Below are 25,017 nucleotides of genomic sequence, written 5' to 3'. Positions count from 1 at the left end.
CAATAGATACTACAAGTAAAGCACTAACATGGAGGTCTTCAAACACTTATTCCCCTACGTTATTGCCTGTAGGTTGCTTCAATTGGAATATCTTCTGCTACCTTTCTGCAATATGTAGAAGCGCTAAGCACAGTACGTAGCATTCAATTAATAGAAGTTCTATTACATATTCCTATTTCTCTGCTATGGCTTTTATTACATGCTAAACTACCCCTTTCCTAAGCTACTATCAAACCGCTGCTTTGTGCTTTCTTATATCATTCAGATCCCAGAACATAACTAAAGTTATAAGGTAAATAAAACAGTGAGGGCTTCCCTCGTGGTGCAGTGGTTAGGAATCCACCTGCCAATGCAGGGGACATGGGTTCGAGCCCTGGTCTGGGAAGATCCCACATGCCACAGATCAACTAAGCCTGTGCCCCACAACTACTGAGTCCGCGCGCCACAACTACTGAAGCCCGCACGCCCTAGAGCCCATGCTCCACAACAAGAGAAGCCACCACAATGAGAAGCCCACGCACCGCAACGAAGAGTAGCTACCGCTCGCTGCAACTAGAGAAAGCCTGCGTTCAGCAACAAAGACCCAATGCAGCCAAAACTAAATAAATAAAATAAAAAATAAATTAAGCAGTGAAATACCAAAGTCAAATATGCTCTTTACACAGGAGGGCTGTGTAAAAGTTATTTCAGCTAAACATTGAGGCCTTCTGCAAATATAAGATTAAGATTACTAGTTAAGTGTGGCATTCCCAGTCTGTGACTGACCTTCAGGAAATCATTTAATGTCTGCTAAGGTGTCTATGACTGCTTCATAATAATCCTCTCAGAAAATAAAGTCAACAAATAACTTAATTATCACTATAAAATACACTACAAAAAGCAGAGCTATTATTTATAGTTAAACTATTAGTTGTTTAATGGTAATTGAGTTTACCTCAAAGAATTATTCTCTACTTTTTGTCTGCCAAGTTCACTTTCGGTATCCATTGCCTTTCTTGCTAGTGATTTCATTTCTTTTTCCACAGTGGTTATAGTTTCCTTCATCAAAGTCATATTTGACATTTGTTCCATACGTTCATCATCGAGCTATACAAGCAGAATGACAAAGTTACTGCCATCACTAAAAACGTTTCAGTAATCTTCCTAAAGAGACATCCTCTCTTTGTACAAACCGGTATATAAGATTCACACAATGAGATGATCAGATTAGACTTAAACGTTGCAGGAGGCTGTACGGACAAGGCGACCGTGGAGCAGGAACTCAGACAAGCCACTGCACAGCTTTTCCATAAAGCCTATCACAGTATACATATCTATATTTTCAGTCTGGTTCAGCTGGACTATAGCACACACAGCTTATTTGCAAAAGGATTTCTTATTTGTTGCTCAGCATTAACAAATTACATATATAAAGTGGGATTATGAAAAATAATGTTTTTCTCCTGTCTACTGCTTTTTCTAAAACTCATTATAACAACATAAAACAGATGAATTCAGAAATATAATCAATTAAATTTGGTTAAAAGAAAGTTGAATTCCCTTAATTCTGTTTATATAGTAAAAACATTTCAAATATATATTCATAGCATCTCAAATCCTTGATTAGTAAAAAGGTGATGCTTCACAATGAAATTCAGTTTAAATACATTTCATTAATTGCCATTTCATTATAATTTTCTCTACCCTAGCTACTCTTTAGGTAGAATAAGCCAGTTTTTCTATCCCTGGCAATGTTATCGTTAATGAAACAGGGAGATGACAAAGTTGCTAAAATCCCTTAGAATGCATCCCTAATGGTTTATTTAAAAGAACACACTTTGCAACCTAACACAAAAAAAGACTTCACTCACATTTTTTAGAAGGAAATAAATAATGAAAAGGTGACTATTTACACCATACATACTACCATAAATATATTAGGATTACAAACACTATCATAAAAAACCAACTTCTCGGGGCTTCCCTGGTGGCGCAGTGGTTGAGAGTCCGCCTGCCAATGCAGGGGACATGGATTCGTGCCCCGGTCTGGGAAGATCCCACATGCCACGGAGCAGCTGGGCCTGTGAGCCATGGCCGCTGAGCTTGCGTGTCCGGAGGCTTGCTCCGCAACGGAAGAGGCCACAACAGTGAGAGGCCCGTGTACCACAAAAAAACAAAAACAAAAACAAAAAACAAAAAACCAACTTCTCTGAACACAGAAAAGGGGGAAAGGGGGGAACCGCTGAGAGTTTATAGCCGAAAGTGCAAAAGTGATTTTTCTTTACATTATGAACTGTACACTCCAGCTCCTCTATCCTTTGTTCCAAGTGAGCCTTCTCATTAAATGCTGTCTCTTGGGCAATCTGTTTAAAAAACAAAAAAAAAACAGAGCGCTTTCAATGTCACTGCATGGTGTCTCACAAATGCTCGTATAGATAAAATTCTTCCAAACCTTCAGCCTTTCCCTTAGACTATCTCGTTCTGTGGTCATTCTTCGTAAATCAGTGAAGGCCACATCTCTCTCAGTCTCCACCCGCCGGAGGATGGCATGAGCTGTTGTTGATTTAGGAGATTTACAGCTTTTCATCATTTCTCGTCGAAGTCGGGCAATTTCTTCCTGTGCCTATTATTTAAATACACAGATAGACTTTTATTTAACAAGCTTTAGAACAGAAATAAATACAGCTATCTTATATCCAGCCAGTTAAAATGCAAACCTATATTAATATGCATGTGGCAGGATAATGGTATAATTCTTTAATGAGTTTACACATATAAATGCAAATGATTCCCCCATATGTAAATGAATGTCTACAAATAGAAGCTTGGTTTACAATGTCTTTGCCAAAAATTAAAAAAAAAATTAATTTGGAAGCAGTCAATGAAAGAGACAGTGTTTTACTAAGAAATATATATGGTACTCCATCTATTTTTTTTTTAGACTTTTTTTTTTAACATCTTTATTTGGAGGATAATTGCTTTACAATGTGTGTCAGTTTCTGCTGTATAACAAAGTGAAACAGCTATATGTATACATATATCCCCATATCCCCTCCCTCTTGCGTCTCCCTCCCACCCTCCCTATCCCACCCTTCTAGGTGGTCACAAAGCACTGAGCTGATCTCCCTGTGCTATGCAGCTGCTTCCCACTAGCTATCTATTTTACATTTTAGTGTATATATGTCCATGCCACTCTCTCACTTTGTCCCAGCTTACCCTTCTGCCTCCCCATGTCTTCAAGTCCATTCTCTACATCCGCATCTTTATTCCTGTCCTGTCCCAAGGTTCTTCAGAACAATTTTTTTTTTAGATTCCATATATATGTGTTAGCATACGGTATTTGTTTTTCTCTTTCTGACTTACTTCACTCTGTATGACAGACTCTAGGTCCATCCACCTCACTACAAATAACTCAATTTCATTTCTTTCTATGGCTGAGTAACATTCCATTGTATATATGTGCCACATCTTCTTTATCCATTCACCTGTCAGTGGACACTTAGGTTGCTTCCATGTCCTGGCTATCATAAATAGTGTTGCAATGAACAATGTCTCTTTTTGAATTACGGTTTTCTCAGTAGTGGGATTGCTGGGTCATATGGCAGTTCTACTTTTAGATTTTTAAGGAACCTCCATACTGTTCTCCATAGTGGCTGTATCAATTTACATTCCCACCAACAGTGCAAGAGGGTTCCCTTTTCTCCACACCCTCTCCAGCATTTATTGTTTCTAGATTTTTTGATGATGGCCATTCTGACTGTTGTGAGGTGATACCTCATTGTAGTTTTGATTTGCATTTCTCTAATGATTAGTGATGTTGAGCATCCTTTCACGTGTTTGTTGGCAATCTGTATATCTTCTTTAGAGAAATGTCTACTTAGGTCTTCTGCCAATTTTTGGATTGGGTTTTTTTTTTTTTTTTTTTTGATATTGAGCTGCATGAGCTGCTTGTATATTTTGGAGATTAATCCTCTGTCAGTTGCTTCGTTGGCAAATATTCTCTCCCATTCTGAGAGTTGTCTTTTCGTCTTGCTTATGGTTTCCTTTGCTGTGCAAAACCTTCATTAGGTGCCATTTGTTTACTTTTATGTTATTTCCATTTCTCTAGGATGAGGGTCAAAAAGGATCTTGCTGTGATTTATGTCATAGAGTGTTTTGCTTATGTTTTCCTCTAAGAGTTTTATAATGTCTGGCCTTACATTTAGGCCTTTAATCCATTTTGAGTTTATTTTTGTGCATGGTTTTAGGAACTGTTCTAATTTCATTCTTGTACATGTAGCTGTCCAATTTTCCCAGCACCACTTATTGAAGAGGCTATCTTTTCTCCGCTGTATAGTCTTGTCTCCTTTATCAAAGATAAGGTGACCATATGTGCATGGGTTTATCTCTGGGCTTTCTATCCTGTTCCATTGATCTATATTTCTGTTTTTGTGCCAGTACCATACTGTCTTGATTACTTTAGCTTTGTAGTATAGTCTGAAGTCCAGAAGCCTGATTCCTCCAGCTCCGTTTTTCTTTCTCAAGATTGCTTTAGCTGTTGTCTTTTGTGTTTCCATACAAATTGTGAAATTTTTTGTTCTAGTTCTGTGAAAAATGCCACTGGCAGTTTAATAGGGATTGCATTGAATCTGTAGATTGCTTTGGGTAGTAGAGTCATTTTCACAATGCTGATTCTTCCAATCCAAGAACATAGTATATCTCTCCACCTATTTGTATCATCTTTAATTTCTTTCATCAGTGTCTCATAGTTTTCTGCATACAGGTCTTTTGTCTCCATAGGTAGGTTTATTCCTAGGTGTTTTACCTTTTTGTTGCAATGGTAAATGGGAGTGTTTCCTTAACTTCTCTTTCAGATTTTTCATCATTAGTGTATAGGAATGCAAGAGATTTCTGTGCATTAATTTTGTATCGTGCTACTTTACCAAATTCATTGATTAGCTCTAGTAGTTTTCTGGTAGCATCTTTAGGATTCTCTACGTATAGTATCATGTCATCTGCAAACAGTGACAGTTTTATCTCTTCTTTTCTGAGTTGGATTCCTTTTATTTCTTTTTCTTCTCTGATTGCCGTGGCTGAAACTTCCAAAACTATGTTGAAAGACAGTGGCAAGGGTGGGCAACCTTGTCTCGTTCCTGATCTTAGAGGAAATGCTTTCAGTTTTTCACCATTGAGAATGATGTTGGCTGTGGGTTTACTCCATCCATTTTGTGAAATTTGAATTCAGCACAACTCAGGTAGAATACTGGTTTAAAAAATATCATAGCGTTCCAGTCTTTCTCTCCAAAATGCATATGCCATTTCCATGTCCTGGCTACTTTTACCCTGACAGAAGGGCCCATCAATCCTTACTGACAACCCAACAAACTCTTTACACACTTGTTCAACAACGATCCTCGGGTTCCAAATCTATTCTATATCTACAGATGATTTCATATCCTACTTTTTGAATCCTACTTTTGTTTCACATCCTACTTTTTTTTGAATATCATCCTCTCCACTGACTCTTTCTCTACTTCTTCAACCATGCACACAACTCCCATATCTTGAAAAACTGTCACTAAATCCTGCTGCCCCATTTACCATCAAATGTCTCTTTTTCCTTTGACAGGCTTTTTTTTTTTAGTGCCATGGATTGTACATCTTGACTGTTCCTTACCTCCCACTCTCTCTCCCCAGTCTAACCTGACTCCCACACCCACCACTCTGCAGAATTTCACGTAATGACCTCACCAAATCTAATGGCCTCTTCTCAGTTCCTGTTCTTGATATTTCGGCAACACTTGCCATTGCCTTCAACACTCTCCTTGAGATTCCTTCCTTCCTTGGGTGTATAACAATGTTCTGCCTTAGTTTCCTGTCTTCTTTATCTCTTTCAAAGGTTCCTCTACCAATTGAATAAAACTTCCCAAGATTCCATCTTGACTTCTCTGTTACTCTATTTATAGCTTTCTCATTCAGAAACTTCATCCATTCTGAAGGCTCAAAACAGACGACTTCTCAATCTACATACTCAGCTCTTGCCTCTCTCCCCACTCCAGTCCCACATTTCTTACTGCCTGATGGCAGTTACTACCTGATGTACCGCCATCATCTTACTCTATCTCTCTGAAACCAAACACATCTTTTCTCTCAAACCACTGATGACTTTCCTGTTTCTTTTTCTATTACCACAATTCTTCAGTCATTCAAAACAGAACTTCAGTGATCTCCATTTGTCCCTCCTTTGTGCTAAAATCAAATCTTGTTAAGTCTTCCTTTTCAGTGTCTTTTGCATCTGTCCCTATCTTTATTTCCACTGATCACACCCTAGGTTAGTCCCTTAATGCTTCATGCATGGACTACTGTTAACAGCCTTCTAAAGAGTCCATGGGGACTTCCCTGGTGGTGCAGTGGTTAAGAATCCGCCTGCCAATGCAGGCGACACAGGTTTGAGCCCTGGTCTGGGAAGATCCCACATGCCACAGAGCAACTAAGCCCGTGGACCACAACTACTGAGCATGCATGCCACACGTACTGAAGCCCACACGCCTAGAGCCCATGCTCAGCAACAAGAGAAGCCACAGCAATGAGAAGCCCACACACTGCAATGAAGAGTAGCTCCTGCTCACCGCAACTAGAGAAAGCCCGCGCTCAGCAACAAAGACCCAATGCAGCCAAAAATATAAACAAATAAATTAATTAATTTAAAAAAAAAAAAAGAGTCCATGGTTTCCCCCTCCTCCAAATCTCCTGAAGGAGAAATTGTTATATAAGATGATAACATAGAAAGATTACGTAAGAGATAATAAAGAACTGTTACCAGATTAAAATTGTAAAAATGTAGATTTCATCATATTTCTTCCACTTTAAAAAAAAAACAAACAGACTGTCCATTGCTTATAAGAAAGCAAAGTATAAACCTCCTACAGGGCCCTCTGAACAGCTTCTACCATGTAGTCTAGAAATTGGCAAACTATATATAGTTCACAGGCCAAATCCAGCCTGCCTATTTTTGTAACTCTGTAAGCTGAAAATGTTTTTTACATTTTTAAATGGTTAAAAAAAAATCAAAACAAGATGAATATTTCACAACAGGTAAAAAGAATATGAAACTCAAATTTCAGTGTTCATAAATAAATTATACTGGAACACAGCCAAACTCATTCATTTGTATATGATCTGTAGCTGCTTTCACACTACAACAATTGAGTTGAATAGCTGTGTCAGAAGTCACATGGCCTGCAAAGCCCAAGCTATTTCTTATCTGGGCCTTACAGAAAATGTTTTCAGACTCCTGCTCTAGTCTAGTCTACCTCTCAAGCCCTTACTCCACTGACATATACTTTTATTCTAGTCATAAACTGATCCATTTATGTACTGACTTTCCCACCTTTATCCTTTGCTTCATACCATTCCTTTAGTCTGGAATGTTCTTTCTTACCCCTTTCAAGATAAAAGAAACCCCATTCATCCTTCAGGACTCAAACTCCACATCGTCTAGCAAAGATCTTGATAACCATAACTAAAAGTACTCACCTCTTTTATTTCTTACAGTATCTTCTAGACTACTTACGCTAAAGTAACAAAAAGTAAATACAAGATAATATATTTTATCTCCCCAACTAGATTGCAAACATATAAAACAGTGTCTGGTTTATTTTTTCTATCTTTTAGAGTAGCAAGTCCAGAACCCTGCACGTAGTAGCTGTAATTCTTAATAAAATTTGATATTTTTAAAATAAATTATATTGGTGATGTATGGGGTTTATTTGTTGAGTCAAGAAGCCATTTGATTAATAAGGGTTATATAATCTTAAGCTAAAAAGAGATAAACTACAAACTAATTTTACTCTCTATATTAAATTATATGGCAATTCCTAAAGTGACTGACAGTACATCAAAGTGATGTGTTTGTATTTTTTAACCCCCAAGTCCAAATTTTTTACCTTGAACTCACCACACCCTATCATTTAACACTTTCCCCATTTCTTATTCCAAAAATCAGACTATTCCGATGCATGCATATGAGCTTTTTCGGATACGGGGATAACGTGTGTGTGTGTGTGTGTGTGTGTGTGTGTGTGTGTGTGTGTGTGTACACATACACAAATACATTACATTTCATTAAGAATATCATAAGAACAAAGGCAATTCCCAAATGTTAGATTAATTTGATTGACAGATTTAAGCATTCTCATAGAACTTAAAGAATTACCTATCTCTAGAATTGTTAGTATTTATGTATTTTGTTTACTTATAAATAAGTTTACCTGCTCATACAGAAAAAAGCTCTTGTCTCTCTCAGATGTGAGAACCTTGACATTACCCTGAATTTCTGCCAAATGACGCTCATATTTTTCCAGCATGCATTTGAGCTCTTCACGGTCTCTTGTTGTCTTCAAAAGCTCTACATCACACTTTGTACCCTACAATTATTACATAAGAAATCTGAATAAACAACAAGGTCCTTCTGTAGAGCACAGGGAACTATATTCAATATCCTGTGATAAACCAAAATGGAAAAGAATATGAAAAAGAATACATATGTATAACTGAGTCACTTTGCTATACAGCAGAAATTAAACAGAACATTGTAAATCAACTATACTTCAATAAAATTTTTTAAAAAAGAAATCTGAAATTATTCTTTGACATGTGTTACTGATAGAAAGGTGCTACTGATGGCAGCACACGATCTCTAGTTAAGCAAACATGACGATATAATGAAATGATGAAAAAAGTTTAAAAATTGCCTCTCTTTTAAACAACTTCATCCCAAATTGCTCCACATTTGTATGATTACCCCCAACCACTACTAATGCTGGGGATAAAGGCCAATTTCAACGGTCCACTGTGCTATCAAAGAGAGCTCTGTCTCCCATCCTCGTTGGTATACCAATTCATGCCAAATTAAAAGGAATTATTTCCAGATTAGATAAATCAAAGAATAAAAGTCACTGAGCAACAAACTCCAAAGTATTTATAAGTTTCCAAAACCTACCCGGGAAGATGGAGATGGGCGTCTTGGGCTTTTAGATCTACTTCTGATCATCTTTCTCAAATTTTGAGCTTCTCTCTTGTAGTATTCTCTGTCTGCTTCTAAAGTTTTGACAAAGGAATCAAGTCTGGAAGGAGATTTATTTTGTGCTTTTTCAGTCTCTAAAATTATCTTGCCAAGGAGGAAAAAATTAGGCCATTATTTCAAGCTAAACTATAGCATCATTTTCTAAATGAAAGTTGAAAGCAAACAGGATCCTTAAAAATAATAAATTTGGTATTTTGAAAATAATTCAAAAAATAATAATTCATCAATACTTTTTAAAAAGCAGTTAGACACCTTTCTTTTCCAGCATTTCTGAATGTAGTGTATTTTTATTTCACTGAAAATGTCCCTACATTTACTCAATAATTTGAAGAAAAAATAGTAAAGAAATTTCAGAGAGGCCAGAATTGTTTCTTGTATCAGATCTAGTAACAAATCCTAAAAATGGAATTAATTTGCTTAGAGAAACTTGTATGCTACTATTAAAGCACCTGTTCATAGCGTTCAATTTTGTTCAATAATCATTCAATGAATGAATAAATTAAATGAATGCTGGATATTCTATACGTATATATACTTTCAAGTGCATTTCCATTCACTTTAATATATTTAGAAACATTTGTTTTACAATATTTATTTTACCAATACTTTATTGGGAAAAAAGTACAGATATTTTAGAGAGGATGTTTCAAATATTTTAAATGATAACACTAAAATGTCTAATCAGAGCAATTTTCATTTCACATTGTTAAAGAGAACATATTACTCAGAACTAAGTAACAACATTTGACTTTAAAATATTTATTATTAAGAGGAATAAATGTGTACACAAATACATCTTACATTTTGAGAATTAAATTACTCACAGCCGTCATTTTAATCAAGTAACAGCTAAGAGCATTAATAAAACCAACCAAAAGTTCTCTCCAGCTCTAGGAAAGAAAGAAGTAATGATGAAATAGAGCAAGAATAGCATCGCTCTTACGGATGGGAGTACCCCTGGGCATCAAGCAGAGCGTGCTGATTTTAGAAAACAAACATTTTTTACTGTTCACAAAATGCATGAGAGCCAAAACATATGTACAATTTTTGCTGTCCTACTAACAGAATAAAAATGATTCCTTAATATATATTTATGAAAAATGTACTTACAGATCTGAGTCTTTTTATTGTATCTTCCAATACTATTATATTATTTTGCTGGCAAATGAGTTCAATCTGAAAAACAAGCCAGAAAAAATTGTTATTTAGGTGTAAAATGTTTAAACTGATTTCACTGGAAAGAGAGCATCAAAAACAGGAGCTGCTTAAAAATAAAAACATGCAGACAGTGAATACTTTACGAAAGAAAAGATAATCCACTCTTATGTTTACCTACTTTTGATGGTAAAAGAACCTAGAATGAAATGAAGCAGTTCCTTTAAACTGTCTAATGTTTTGTATAAAATACTAATTGATTTTATTTTGTCAAATTGCTCCTCATAAACTGGAACAAACTGTTAATACTAATTATAATTTTGAAGATGATAATGCGGAAGAGTCAAAAGAATGACTAGAATAAGTTTTCCCAAGTCACCATAGTCAGAAGTGATTGCTCTTTCCTCTGAATTCTTTTAATAGTTTAGTTCAATCCAACCCACAAAATACTTTTTGTATCAGTTTTATAACATTGTCTTAAAAGTCTTACAGTATAGCCACCTGCAATCATATATCTAGTCTATGACTAGATTGTACCTTCCTGGAGGATACTGACTATGTTTTTATGTAAAGCTGTAAATCTCTTTGTTAAAAGTTGGCATATTAGTTTAATGGATTTCTCAATTCGTAAACCTCCCCCTTGTTATTCTAATCACAAATGTCTCCTGTTATATTTTAAATTTGAATTTTCTGCAATTATTCCTTCTCATTTGTTCTTTAGACCAAAGTTCTAAGATTTCTCTGGCAGTTATATTTTAGTTTATGATATACTAAGGGGTGTTATGGTATAGAATATAACTTACATACAGTTTGGATAAGGTTATATATGGTTTTGGATAATTTTGATAATTTTTCAATGCTTTAATGTGTACTACTATGTAGACACTAAAAAAAAATGGATCTATACTGAATTATGTGCAAAGATGTCCATATATATTAAGTATAAAAACTCACACTGCCAAAAATTTTATCTAGTATGACACATTCTTGTAAAAAATAAATTCATACACACATATCCTAGGTACAGATGGAACATAACCAATAAGTAAATTGCGCAAGATAGATTATGTCTAGGTATAGCAAGGTGTGATTAACAGTACATACTATTTTCTTCATTATACTCTTCTATTAAAAAAATATGTATTACTTTTATAAAGATAAAAACATTAATGCTTATTCCACTCTGAAAAACAAACTTATAACTGGCTCAAATGAAAAGATGCCAGCCCAGTGCTTTCATTTATTTGACAATTGTTTAATGAGTGTCTACTATGTGTCTGACATTGTGTTATTTGCCGGCTATAGCAGTGAATAAAACAGACAGAAACCTCTACCCTCATGGAGCTTACATTCTCGTTGAAAAGAGAAAAATAAAAGATAATAGGTAAAGTATATATCAGGTAGTCATTGTGTCATTCAAAAATATATAATGAGTACTCACATCTGTTCTATACTTAAGATTTTTAAAAAGGGAATAAAATAGACAAAGATCCTTGCCTTTGGACAGCTTACATTCCAGCTGGATAGACAACAAAAAATAAACCTAACAAATAAATTACATACTAGATTAGAAAAAAAGAGCAATATCCTTAAGAATATTGGGAGTGTTTATGAAGGAATAGGCTGGAATTTTAAAGGGGGTGATCAGGGAAGTCCTCACTGAGGGAGTCAACCATGTAAAAATTCGGGAGAATATTCCAGGCAGAACATTCAGCTATAGCAAAAGGCAAAAGATTGTCTGCTAAATTCCAAGGAATAGTAAGGAGGTCAGTGTGGCTGCAGCAGAGGGAAGGAGGAGGAAAGTAGTAGGAAAGTGCTAGAGAAAAATGAATCAGGGAGAGAGAGAAGGAATAAGCATGTGTGGTTGGGGGTGTAGGTCAGAAACTGATACAGGCTTTACGCCTTGTCTTCCTCATAGTAGGTTCTGAAGCATTTTTGACCGAATCACATACAAAGTAACAGTAATGACAAGAGCTACCAGAGATCCAGTCCAATAATGGCCCCATGTTAATTAAAAATATAAACTGTATGAAGAAATAGTAACGGTAAAATTGCAACTCTGTTTCTTCATATTTCACAAACTTGCGTTCAGTAATCTGGGAAACACTGCATTAAGTCATGAATGATAATAACTCAAGAAGAAAAGATCAAAGAAGGCTTACGGTTGTAGAAGCTTTAAAATATGTCCCAAAATTCTGATACTCTTTCCTTCAAAAGACGGAGCTTAATTTCTCTGCCCCTTAAGTGTGGTCTATACTTAGTGACTCACTTCTAAAGAACAGGATATGGTGGAAGTGATGGTATGTAACTCTTGAGACTGGATCATAACAGGCACTGGAAATTCTTCCTTGTTGTCTCTTTTGGATCACTGGCTCCAATGGGAAGACAGATGCCATAAAGAATACATCAAGAGACTTCCCTGGTGGCGCAGTGGTTAAGAATATGCCTGCCAATGCAGGGGACACAGGTTTGAGCTCTGGTCTGGGAAGATCCCACATGCCGCAGAGCAACTAAGCCCGTGCGCCACAACTACTGAGCCTGCGTTCTACAGCCTGCAAGCCACAACTACTGAGCCCACGTGCCACAACTACTGAAGCCTGTGCACTACAACTACTGAGCCTGCACTCTAGAGCCCACGAGCTACAACGACTGAGCCTGCACTCTAGAGCCTGAGAACCACAACTACTGAGCCCGTGTGCCGCAACTACTGAAGCCCGCGTGCCTAGAGCCTGTACTCCACAAGAGAAACCACCTCAGTGAGAAGCCCACGCACCGCAATGAAGAGTAGCCCCCGCTCACCGCAACTAGAGAAAGCCCACGCGCAGCAACGAAGACCCAATGCAAACAAAAGTAAATAAATAAATAAACTTATATTTAAAAAAAAAGAATATATCAAACAACCTAGGGAGAGGTTCACATGTCAAGGAACTAAGCTTCCTGTCAAAAGCCAAGAGCCATCTGAATAAGTCATCTTAACAGCAAATCCTCCAGTACCAATCAAGCCATGACTGCAGCCTGGCCATCACCTCGATTACAATTTCCTGAGAAACCATGAACTAGAACTACTTAGTTAAGCTGCACTTAAAACTGTGAGATATAAATGTTTGTTGTTTGAAGTCATTAAGATTTAGGGGTAACTTGTTACATAGTGATAGATAATACAATAGCAAATCCTCAAAACATTTTCATGGAATGAATGATGGAAGAAGTTACTCAGTGGACTTTAAAAATATGACTAAAAGTAAACTCTTCTGAGTAAATAAATTTAATACTATCTCAATTCTAGACAAACAGCAGTTTTAGCCTCAGACTCTACCTCCACATATCTAAAGAATAATCTCAAATAGTACAGGGACCCAAACATTCTCAGCTCTCAAATTAGAAATTCTCTTGTTTCAAGTCTCATCTCACAAATCAGACAAGGAATCTCTCCCCAGTGACTGGATGCCTAAACTGTACACCCAATGACTTCATGATGATAACAACACGCATTGGTATTCACATTCCCAGCACCTTTCACGCATCTTTCTAATCCCCATTCTACCTGGAACATCCCCTCACTGAGGTTGGTGTTTTCATTTCAGGGCATTTTACCAACACAAAGGACCTATTTCCATTTTGTCCTCTCTTTATTAACTTTCCAATGTTTTCCCTGCATCAGCAATGTTATCTCTACCCTAAGACTACAGTCCACCTCTTCTACAAATAGCTTTCCAATTCTCGAATACACCAAACATTCCAAATCATATATATATGGATATCTATTTCTTAGAAACACTCTTTTCTGAGCTAGGCAGAATTTCCATCTATGAATTTAATATTTTCAGTTTTAGGTAAATCCTAGCTCTTTTATTTTAGATGTTCTGCATTCCTGAAATTCTTCCTTTTGATAGCAGAGGATTCACCCTCAAAGAGTACTCACTCTCTCTCTAGAACACAGACCCTAACAACCCTTTAAAATTGATGACTTCTAAACCAGGCATTCTCTTTATGGGAATTTGGCCAACTAGGCTTCCCACAGTCTGGGAAGGAGTGCTGTTAATTTTAAATTTGAAGAAGAAAACAAGAAAGACATAATAAAACATCAATCCAGTGTTTTTTGACAATTTTTATAATTAAGACAACTCAATTTACCATTAAACTGTGAATGAATGATAACTATTATTAAAAAAGAAACAATACAAACAAAAAAGTTTGTTGAGAATGTTTAAAATAGTTAAGTTACTTTTAAATACCCTTCAAATACTTTGGTAACAACTATTACAAGATAAATAATTTGCAAGTTAAAAACAAATCACTCTTATCTACTCTCTCAAATAGTTCTCCTAAGGACCTCCTCCAGGCAACACAATCTTCCTCCGGGAAGATTGTGTCCTTATATTAAAGTAATAAACTTCATGTATTTAAATATTCCATTATTCAGACTTTTCATTAATACAGACTTATCCTTTACACACTCTAAATAAGTGAGGCTACTGTATGTAAACAAATACCATCCTAGTGCTCATTAACGAGGCTCTTAGGTTTCAAATTACTGTAACAAATAATGTCTTCAATAACACTTAGGTTTATAGCCTGATCATTTAAGTGCTTTATCATATGCTACCAAGAGTACCATATAATATGCTTTATTAAATTATTATAATAAATAATATATTTTTATTTTATTATATTATATAATAATATATGCTTTATTATATTATGTATGCTACCAAGAGTATATTAAAAGGATGTGTATGAAATAACATGTAATAACAATTAGCTTTGGGAAACTACCATCTTACAGACACAATTTACTAATTTGGTGATTAATAAAATCAAGATGAATAAGCACATGTTATCACTTAAAATTTCAACAGGTTGTTTTCTGGCTTTCACATATACCATGTGTCTTGCCTGTAAGCCATTAGACAACAATGAGAAATCAAAGTCTTCATTTTATAGTAGTGTTTAAATTCCTAGTTTCTAAAGGTCATGGTAGGGTACTAAAATTTAATCAAGAAATAAAATGTTTATCAAAATATCATAAAGCTATAGTTATTAAAATAATACGGTAGTGGCATAGAAGATGGCAAATGAATCAATGAAACCAAATCGTCCAGAAACATATCCATGCACGTACAAGAATTCAGTAGCTGTTAAAATGGCGCTTTAAATCAGTGACTGAAGAAAGGACTATTCAACCATACCTCATACTAGAACAAAAAGAAATTCCAGAAGGATTAAAACTTTAAATATACATGTTAAGAATTCTTTAAAGAAAACTGGAGAAAATATTCTTGTAGTTCTTGAGGTGAGAAGGCCTTCCTAAACAAGGTTCAAAACTAGGTGGAGAGGGCTTCCCTGGTGGCGCAGTGGTTGAGAGTCCGCCTGCCGATGCAGGGGACACGGGTTCAAGCCCCAGTCCGGGAATATCCCACATGCCGCAGAGCGCCTGGGCCCGCGAGCCGTGGCTGCTGAGCCTGCGCATCCAGAGCCTGTAGTCCGCAACGGGCGAGGTCACAACAGTGAGAGGCCCACGTATCCCCCCCCCCCAAAAAAAAACCTTAGGTGGAGATAGAGGGTTTTTAGGGCAGTGAAATTACTCTGATACTATAATGGTAGGTACATGTCATTTTACATTTGTTCAAATCCATAGCATGTACAACATCAAGAGTGAACCCTAATGTAAACTATGGACTCTGGGTGATCATGATATGTCAATTCTTTTTTTTAATAAATTTATTTATCTATTTATTTATTTATTTTTGGCTGCATTGGGTCTTCGTTGCTGTGCACGGGCTTTCTCTAGTTGTGGCGAGCGGGGGCTACTCTTTGTTGTGGTGAGCGGGCTTCTCATTGCAGTGGCTTCTTTTGTTGTGGAGCATCGGCTCTAGGCACACAGGCTTCAGTAGTTGTGGCACATGGGCTCAGTAGTTGTGGCTTGCAGGCTCTAGAGTGCAGGCTCAGTAGTTGTGATGCATGGGCTTAGTTGCTCCGCAGCATGTGGGATCTTCCCAGACCAGGGCTCGAACCTGTGTCCCCTGCATTGGCAGGCGGATTCTTAACCACTGTGCCACCAAGAAGTCCCAATATGTCAATTCTTTATCATAAAATGTAACAAATGTGCCACTTTGGTGGGGGATTGTGGATAATGGGGGAGAATAGGCATGTGTGGGGGCAGGGAGTATATGGGAAATCTCTGTTACCTTCTGCTTCACATTGTTATGAACCTAAAACTGCTCTAAAGTAATAAAGTCTATTCAAATATATATTTTTAAATTTTTATTTATTTTATTTATTTTTGCTGCATTGGGTCTTTGTTGCTGCGCGTGTGGGCTTTCTCTAGTTGCGGTGAGCAGGGGCTATTCTTCATTGCGGTGTGCAGGCTTCTCAGTGCAGTGGCTTCTCTTGTGGAGCATGGGCTCTAGGCCCGAGGGCTTCAGTAGTTGAGGCACACGGGCTCAGTAGTTGTGGCTCGTGGGCTCTAGAGCGCAGGCTCAGTAGTTGTGACACACGGGCTTAGTTGCTCTGCAGCATATGGGATCTTCCCGGGCCAGGGATCAAACCTGTGTCCCCTGCACTGGCAGGTGGATTTTTAACCACTGCGCCACCAGGGATGTCTCATTCAAATGTTTTAAAAGGGGGTGGGACCTCAAAAAATAAAAGATCAAAACTCAGAATTCAGTAAAGATTGACAAATTTGACTACATAGAAATTTAAAAGCTTTGGTTAAAAAAAACCCATCTTTTTTTAAAGTGTGAAATAAATTGTGTATGTGTGAAAACAGAAAAGAAGAATGGAAATATACATATATATACTTGTTGGTAGATACCTCTGCAGAGGAAAAAAGGATTAGAGAGAAAGAAATGTTCTATATACAGAACATTCCCATTGCTTTGAGTTTTTACTATGACTACATATTACTTAGGAAAATTTTTGAGTAAAAATTTTTAAAAGAAATAAAATGTGAAACACAAAACAATTTAATCCTTAGAATAGACATTTAATTACAATGTCAAATCTAAAAAACTTTCAAATGATGTAAATGAGAATGCCACTTTTTCCACTGCATTAATAACTATATGTTTAAAGTAGAATTAAAATCCTGATCAGTAGTTGGATGTTACCTAGACTTGTGGTGATCATTTCACAATACATACAAATATTGAATCATTATGTTGTACACCTGAATATAATCGTACACTAGTTGTACACTAATATAATGTTATATGTCAATTATACCTCAATTAAAAAAAAAAACCTGATCAGTGATCAATCTAATACCTTTGCTTCTTCAAGTTCCTTGTTGGCAGTATCCACCACAAACTTTTTCTCTTTTTCTAGTTGCTCTGCTAGTTGGTCAATTTTAATCAGTTCTTGACAAAGATGCTCATTGTGGCTGGTTAAATCCTCTACTTGACTGCTTACCACCTCCTTACCGTCCAAGAGTTTCCTAACACATTCTTCCAAGCCATGATTTGTCTGTTTGAGATCTTCAATCTGTTACAAGTAGAAAGAAAATAATCAAATTAAACTATTTCCTTAGCTTCTCTCTGAGGAGAACAACTAGGTGACTAGATTCAGGAAGGGAGGTTTGCTTCCCTGGCAAGGAGACTTAACTATATATCTTTTTTTACTTTCTGAATTTTGTACCATGTGACTGTGTTACCTATCTGAAAAAAATATACTAAGTGAAAATTTAAAGGTTTATAGCTATAATTCTCAAAACAATTTACAGCTTAATAACAAAAAAAACCACTTAGTGTTGATATTTAACAAAACTATTAGAAAAATTGCCAAATATTTATATCTGCAGAAAAGAAACCAGTCTCGAAATAATTTAAATAATTAATATCATCAATTAGGCATTCTTTAGAATTAAGTTTCTAACTACTGTCATCAAAATATGTTAACTCTTTAGAAAAGTCCTTTGAACATATCAGTAACTTACTTGACTAAGCTAAATACCAAATCAATCAAGTATTTGCTGACTTATGTGGAGGACCACAGCTTTCTTTCTTAGCCCACTATCAAACCATCAATGGATGAAGAAAAGGGCCTTTTCTATCACGAAGGTATCCAAATGCCTTTAAAGGAAAAAAGATATGTTATACCAATTGAATAATGATAATATGTCAAGAACTATGTTAAATTCAACAGGTACAAAGACAGGTTAGCTATCTGCCTCAGAGAATGTATTGTTTACTTGTGGAAATACATATACAGTATGTTAAGTGCCGTAAGAGAAATATCTGAGATAAAGGGGTGGCACAAAGCCCTTTTCCACAGGATTTGTCTCTCACTGTATATTTAACAAATATTTATTGAGCACCTACTATATTCAAGGCACTGTGTGTGCAAGATGTGAAAAGACAGAAGAAAAAAACAGTCTTGGTCTTTAAAGAGCATCTAAAATTGCTAAATCTCTTAGGTAACGTTATTCTTAGTTCTAACATTATTTTTGCTGTAACCTTGCCCTTTTCAAGTAACTAGAGAGAGCTCTTTCCAAACCATCAAAATCAACAAAGTTTTCTTTAAAAATATAAACTTTATTATTTGTCACTATATAAAGAAATATCCTAAAGGTCATGAATTATATATAACTAACTATACCACAATGACATTTATTATACTCAAGAAGCACAATAAAAGCCATTATTTTAATCCAATTCTCACTTTGGTATTTTGTAAGGCACACTAACTTGTGAGATTTACAGGAAAAGAGTAAATTGTCAAAACCAGGAGACAAAAAAAAGAACTTGAAGAATTTTTTAAAAAGCAAAAAGGCAAACTGTAAATGCACTTATTTCTGTAGTTGAGCCTTTTATCACAACCAGGCTGAATTTCAGCAATACCTCTTACTCTCTTCTTTTTTGGCATTCTCCCAACTACAGCTAAAAATTCTTTGAAAATGCAAATTTGAAGTAATTCCTGTAGCCTTATGGTGCTTCATTACACTGAGAATAAGATGAACAAATACCATTTGTGGTCCCAGGCCTACTGCCCTGTCCAAGCCCTCTCCACCATCTCCAATATACACCTAAGCTCTAGACATGCTGTAAGAAACTTGCTAAACTCATTTTAAAACCTGTTAGGAAATTTATTGAAAATGTTATATACTATATCACAGAACCCTCTCTATAAGAATCCACCAGGGGGCTTCCCTGGTGGCGCAGTGGTTGAGAGTCCGCCTGCTGATGCAGGGGACACGGGTTCGTGCCCCGGTCCAGGAGGATCCCACATGCCGCGGAGCGGCTAGGCCTGTGAGCCATGGCTGCTGAGTCTGAGCGTCTGGAGCCTGTGCTCCGCAGCGGGAGAGGCCACAACAGTGAGAGGCCCGCGTACCACAAAAAAAAAAAAAGAATCCTCAGGGAAAACTTTGCTCAGGTCTCAATTTCAGAAAAACATGTGCTTCTTTTGTATACCTGGTTTGTTTTTATTCTTTGTACCGTGAATTACTTTACAATTTCCTTGTTGCTTTTGCCTGTAGTAATTTTAAAGAAATCTGCAGCTCACCTCTAGCAACTAGTACAGAAACCATGCAATGATTTCCTGTTTGCTCTGCTTATCCATGCTTTCACTGTTTCTTTACTTTCCCGCACTCTTATTACCTCTTTTCATTACTAGCATTTTTTTTTTAACTAAACAAACTTCAATTTATCTATCTTTTTGTCTTTGTTCATGGCTTCAACAGGGCCACGTCTCTGAGCAACAAGAACATGCTAAAAATGTTTCCTGACCTCCCACCAGGAAAGGTTACATGCTTTTCCTCTCTGGGCTCCCATACAGCTTCTTATATATTTTTATCTTAGTATTTTATAAGATGTGTTATAATCATTTGTTTCCCTGTCCCTTCCAGTAAGTTCTAAGCGACTTTAAAGGGATCATGTCTCTAATTTCTGTATCAACATACCTCTCCTTTCTGTATCATTTATTATATATCTAGCACATGATGCTCAATTATTAAATGAATAAAACAAATACATTATAAATAAATAAATGAACACTTCCCTCACCTTGACATCAAGCCCCACTTTTACTTAATTCCAAGACACAAGTACTTTAGAAGAGGAAGTTACAAAGGATGTGGGCTTTGGACTGAGGCAGACAGGTTTAAATCCTGCTGCAGTTCCTCACCAGTCACTTAACCTCAGACAATTTACCATATTTTCTTGATCCTAAGAGATGCATCTGACTTCAGAAAAAAATAAATGGAAGCTTCTTGAGTTTCATCTGTTAAATGGAGAGAATACCTACAATTTTCAGGGTGTAGTTAGAGAGATATAAAAGTTCAAGTAAAATTTTTGGCAGACAATAGGTACTCAAAAAGTAGCTTTTATTAAAAAAAAAACTTGCCAAAAAAAAAACCTTTTTATTTTGAAATAACTAAAGGTTCACAGGAAGTTGCAAACATAGTACAGAGGTTCATGTGCCTTTAACCTGGTTTCCCCAAACAGTTACATCTTAAATTACAGTAAAATATCAAACCCAGAGATTTGACATTGGTACAACGTGTGCCTATTGTTCTATACCATTTTATCACGTGTAAAATGCTGTAACTACCACCTCAATAAGACACAGAACTATTCCATCACCACAAAGATCACCCTCCCGTTACTCCTGTATAGTCACAGCCATCCCTCCCCACCCATAACTCTTAGCAACCACTGATCTCTATAATAATTTTGCCATTTTGAGAATGTTACATAAATAGAATCATGTGATAGAGATCACAGTATGCTATCTGTTGACGGTGGCTTTTTCACTCAGCACAGTGCCCCTGACATCTAAGTTGTTAAGTGGATCAACAGTTCATTCCTTCTTATTGCTGAATAATATTTCATGGTATGGATTACCATGGTTTGTTTAATAATTCACCAATTAAGGGAAGTTTTAGATGTTTCCAGTTTGGGACTATAACAAATAAAGCTGCTATGAACAACTGTATAACTGTATACAGGTTTTTGAGTGGACATAGTTTTCATTTCTCTGGAATAAATTCCCAAGAGTGCAATTGCTGGGCTGTATGGTAAATGTATGTTTAGTTTTTTAAGAACTAAACTATTTTCCAGAGTAGCTGTACCATTCCCCATTCCCACCAGGAATGTATCAGTGATCCAGTTTCTCCTCATCCTTGCCAGCATTTGGTATCATGACTATTTTTTATTTTAACTGTTCCTTAACAGTGTGCATTGTTATCTCATCATGGTCTTAATTTGTATTTCCCTGATGTTTAGAAAAGATGAACATCTTTTTATTTGTCAACAATACATCCTCCTGTGACATATGTCTTTATATTCTTTGTTCATTTTCTAACTGGATTGTTTGCTTTTTACTGTTGAGTTGTGAGAGTTCTCCACATGTTCTAGATACGATTCCTTTGACAGAAACAGGGGTTGTAGCTTGTCTTTTCATCCTATTAACAGGGTCTTTCACAAAGCAAAAGACTTAAATCTTGACGAAATTCAAATTATCAATTTTCTCTTTTATGAATCACACTTTTGCTGTCATGTCTAAGAACTCTTCAGCAAGCCCAAGGTCCTGAAGATTTGTTCCTATGTTACCTTTTCAAACTTTCATAGTTTTATGTTTTACATTTAAATCTATGATCTATTCTGAGTTAATTTTTGTATAAGGTGTGAGGTTTAGGTCTAGGCTCATTTTTGTTCCTAAAAGATATCAAATTGCTCCAGCACATTTTGTTGAAAAGACTACCTTTCTTCATCAGATTGCATTTGCACCTCTGTCAAAAATCATTTGGCTGTATTCGTGTAAGGCTATTTCTGGATTCTCTATTCTGTATCACTGATCTATGTCTGTCCCTCTAGCAATACCATACAGTCACGATTACTGTAGCTGTATATTAAGTTTTTAAATCAAGGAGAATGACTCTTTCCACTTTGGTCTTTTTCAAAATTGTTCTTTGCTGGGATTTTGATGGGAATCGTATTAAACTTGGATATAGATTTGGAGATAATTGATATCTTACTATGTTGAGGCTACCAATCCCTGAATATTTGTTTAGATCTTCTTAGATTTCTCTTATTAGCATTTTGTAGTTTTCAGAATGTGAGTTCATACTTATTTTGTTAGATTTACATCTAAGGATTCCATTTTCTATTTGAGTGACTGTAAATGGCATGTAATTTTTAATTTAGATTTCCACAGGTTAATTGATAATATACAAAAATACAGGGCTTCCCTGGTGGTGCAGTGGTTAAGAATCCGCCTGCCAGTGCAGGGGACACGGGTTCGAGCCCTGATCCGGGAAGATCCCACATGCCGCGGAGCAACTAAGCCTGTGTGCCACAACTACTGAGCCTGTGCTCCAGAGCCCACAAGCCACAACTCCTGAAGCCCAGGCACCTAGAGCCCATGCTCTGCAACAAGAGAAGCCACTGCAATGAGAAGCCCGTGCACCGCAACGAAGAATAGCCCCCGCTCACCACAACTAGAGAAAGCCTGCGCACAGCAACAAAGATCCAACGCAGCCAAAAAATAAATAAATAAATACATTTAAAACAAAAATACAGTATGTTTGTGTTGTATTCTGACCTTTTGAACTCATTTATTAGTTCTAGTTTTTACACTGTAGATGGTATGAGATTTTCCAGGAAGAAGATCATGTCATCTATAAACAGGGATAGTTTTATTTCTTCATTTGGGTCTGAATGCCTTTCAACCTAGCTATATCATTATATTTGAAGTGAATTTCTTATAGACAGCATAATGCTAGGTCATGGTTTTTTAATCCACTCTGCCAATTTCTAGCTTCTAATTGGTGTATTTAGATTACATATATTTAATGTACTTACTTTTATGTTAAGATTCAAGTGTGACTTTTCTGTTGTTTTCTGTTGTGTTTTTTTTTTTAAATTTTTCTTTCTGTTTTGTTTTACCCACTTTCCTCTGGGTTTCTTGAACATTTTTTAGAATTCCAGTTTGAGGTATCCATAGCAATTCTGAGTATAACTTTTTACAGATTTTTAGTGGTTGCTCTAGGTGTTTCATTATATGTTCATAAGTTATCACAGCCTACAGTTTACCAGTTCAAGTGAAGTGCAGAGACCTTACCTCCCTTTACGTCCCTCTACCCTCCTTTATTAATAAAATGATTCTTAAATATTTCCTCTACATGCACTGAGAACTACATTCGACAAACATAATTTAGAAAAGTAGAAAAGGAAATTCGATCACGTTTACCCATATTTTTGCTCTATATGTTGTTCCTCCTTCCTTCCTATTCTTCCAAGACTACTCCTTTTACCACTTCCTTCCTTGTTAGAGAAATTCCTTTAGATATTCTTTTAGGGTAGCTTTGCTGGCAACAAATTCTCAGTTTTCTTCATCTGAGAATATCTTAATTTTCCCTTCATTTCTTACTTTTCCCTTCATACTTTTCTAAATACAGAATATGCACTGGGTTGACAGTTCTTTTCTTCCAACACTTGAAAAATGTTGTGCCACTTCCTTCTGATCTCATTTCCAGACCTGCTGCCATTTGAATTGGTGCTCCCCTATAAATAATGAATTGTTTCTTTCAGGATTTTTTTTGTCTTTAGTTTTCAGTTTGAATATGAAGTGTCTCAGTGTAGATTTCTTTGGGAGACTCCTGGTAGCTTTTCACTCACCTTCTTTCATTTGTTTATGTCTTTTGCCAAATTTGGGGACTATGTAGCCATTATTTCTTTGAATATTTTTTCAGCCCCACCTTCTCTTACCTCTCTTTCTGGGACTCCAACAATCCAAATGTAGATCTTTTGTTATATTCCCACCTGTCCCTGAGCCTCTGTTCACATTTTTTCAATCTATTTTCTCTCTATTGTTCAGATCAGGTAATTTCTTTATTTCTATCTTCATGTTCACTGATTCATTCTTTTCTCCTCCTCTTCATGTTTTTGTTTGAGAACACTGAGTTTTTAATCTCAGTTACTGTATTTTTTTAAACTTTTTTATTGTGGTAAAATAGAACATCATAAAATTTACCACTCTAACCATTTTTAAATGTAAAATTCAATGGCATTAAGTACATTCACAACATTGTGCAACCATCCCATATCCATTTCCAGAACTTTTTCATCATCACAAACTGAAACTCTGTACCCATTAAATAATTATCTATGAATTTTCCTACCTCATATAAGTGGAATCATACAATATTTGTCCTTCTGTGTCTGGCTTATTTCAATTAGCACACTGTTTTCAGGGCTCTTCCATCTTGTAGTCTCCTTTCAGAATTAAGGTTGAATAATGTTCCATTGTTTGTACGTACCCCATTTTGTTTATCCATTCATCTATCGATGGAATCTGAGTTGTTTCCACCTCTTGGCTATCATAAATAATGCTGTTATGAACATTGGTGTACAAGTATCTGTTTGAGTCCCTGCTTTTAATCTTTGGGGGATATTCCTAGGAGTGGAATAGCTGGATCACATGGTAATTCTATACTTAACTTTTTGAGGAATTGCCAAAATTTTGTACTGTGCTTAAACCATTTTACATTAGCAATGCACAAGAGCTCCAGATTCTCCACATCCTCACCAACACTTGTTATTTTCTGCTTTTTGATAATAGTGGTCCTGATTGGTGTGAAGTGATATCTCATTGTGGTTTTGATTTGCATTTCCTTAATGACTGGTGATGTTGAGCATCTTTTCATGTTTATTGGCCATCTGTATATCTTCTCTGGAGAAACATCTATTCAAGTTTTTTGCCATTTTTGAATTGCGTTGTTTTGGGGTTTTTTGTTGTTGAGTTATAGGATTTCTTTATATATTCTGGATATTAATCCCTTATCAGATACATAATTTGGAAGTCTTTTCTCCCATGTATTTTTT

General features: G+C 36.1%; 1 protein-coding gene across 13 annotated transcripts in view; it reads right to left on the bottom strand.

Moving 5' to 3' along the window:
- Positions 1-25,017, bottom strand: part of TSGA10 (testis specific 10) — a 105,798-nt gene that overhangs the window by 65,950 nt on the left and 14,831 nt on the right. For 5 of the 13 annotated variants that reach the window (XM_067704198.1, XM_067704190.1, XM_067704197.1 and 2 more), the window contains exons 3-9: positions 17,465-17,680; positions 10,154-10,219; positions 8,960-9,127; positions 8,229-8,384; positions 2,432-2,602; positions 2,265-2,342; positions 935-1,086 (exon numbers count right to left, since the gene is read on the bottom strand). In XM_067704198.1, the coding sequence (XP_067560299.1) occupies positions 935-1,086; positions 2,265-2,342; positions 2,432-2,602; positions 8,229-8,384; positions 8,960-9,010 (608 nt within the window). In that variant the 5' untranslated portion in view covers positions 9,011-9,127; positions 10,154-10,219; positions 17,465-17,680. Of the gene's footprint in view, positions 1-934; positions 1,087-2,264; positions 2,343-2,431; positions 2,603-8,228; positions 8,385-8,959; positions 9,128-10,153; positions 10,220-17,464; positions 17,681-25,017 lie in introns of those variants that run through there. The other 8 variants (XM_067704193.1, XM_067704191.1, XM_067704196.1 and 5 more) reach the window with 7 other exon arrangements.

Source organism: Pseudorca crassidens, chromosome 14 (assembly GCF_039906515.1).
Source record: "Pseudorca crassidens isolate mPseCra1 chromosome 14, mPseCra1.hap1, whole genome shotgun sequence".
Lineage (NCBI taxonomy): Eukaryota > Metazoa > Chordata > Mammalia > Artiodactyla > Delphinidae > Pseudorca > Pseudorca crassidens.
The sequence above is the reverse complement of the archived record's forward strand: the minus strand, read 5'-3'. Positions and strand labels throughout refer to the sequence as shown.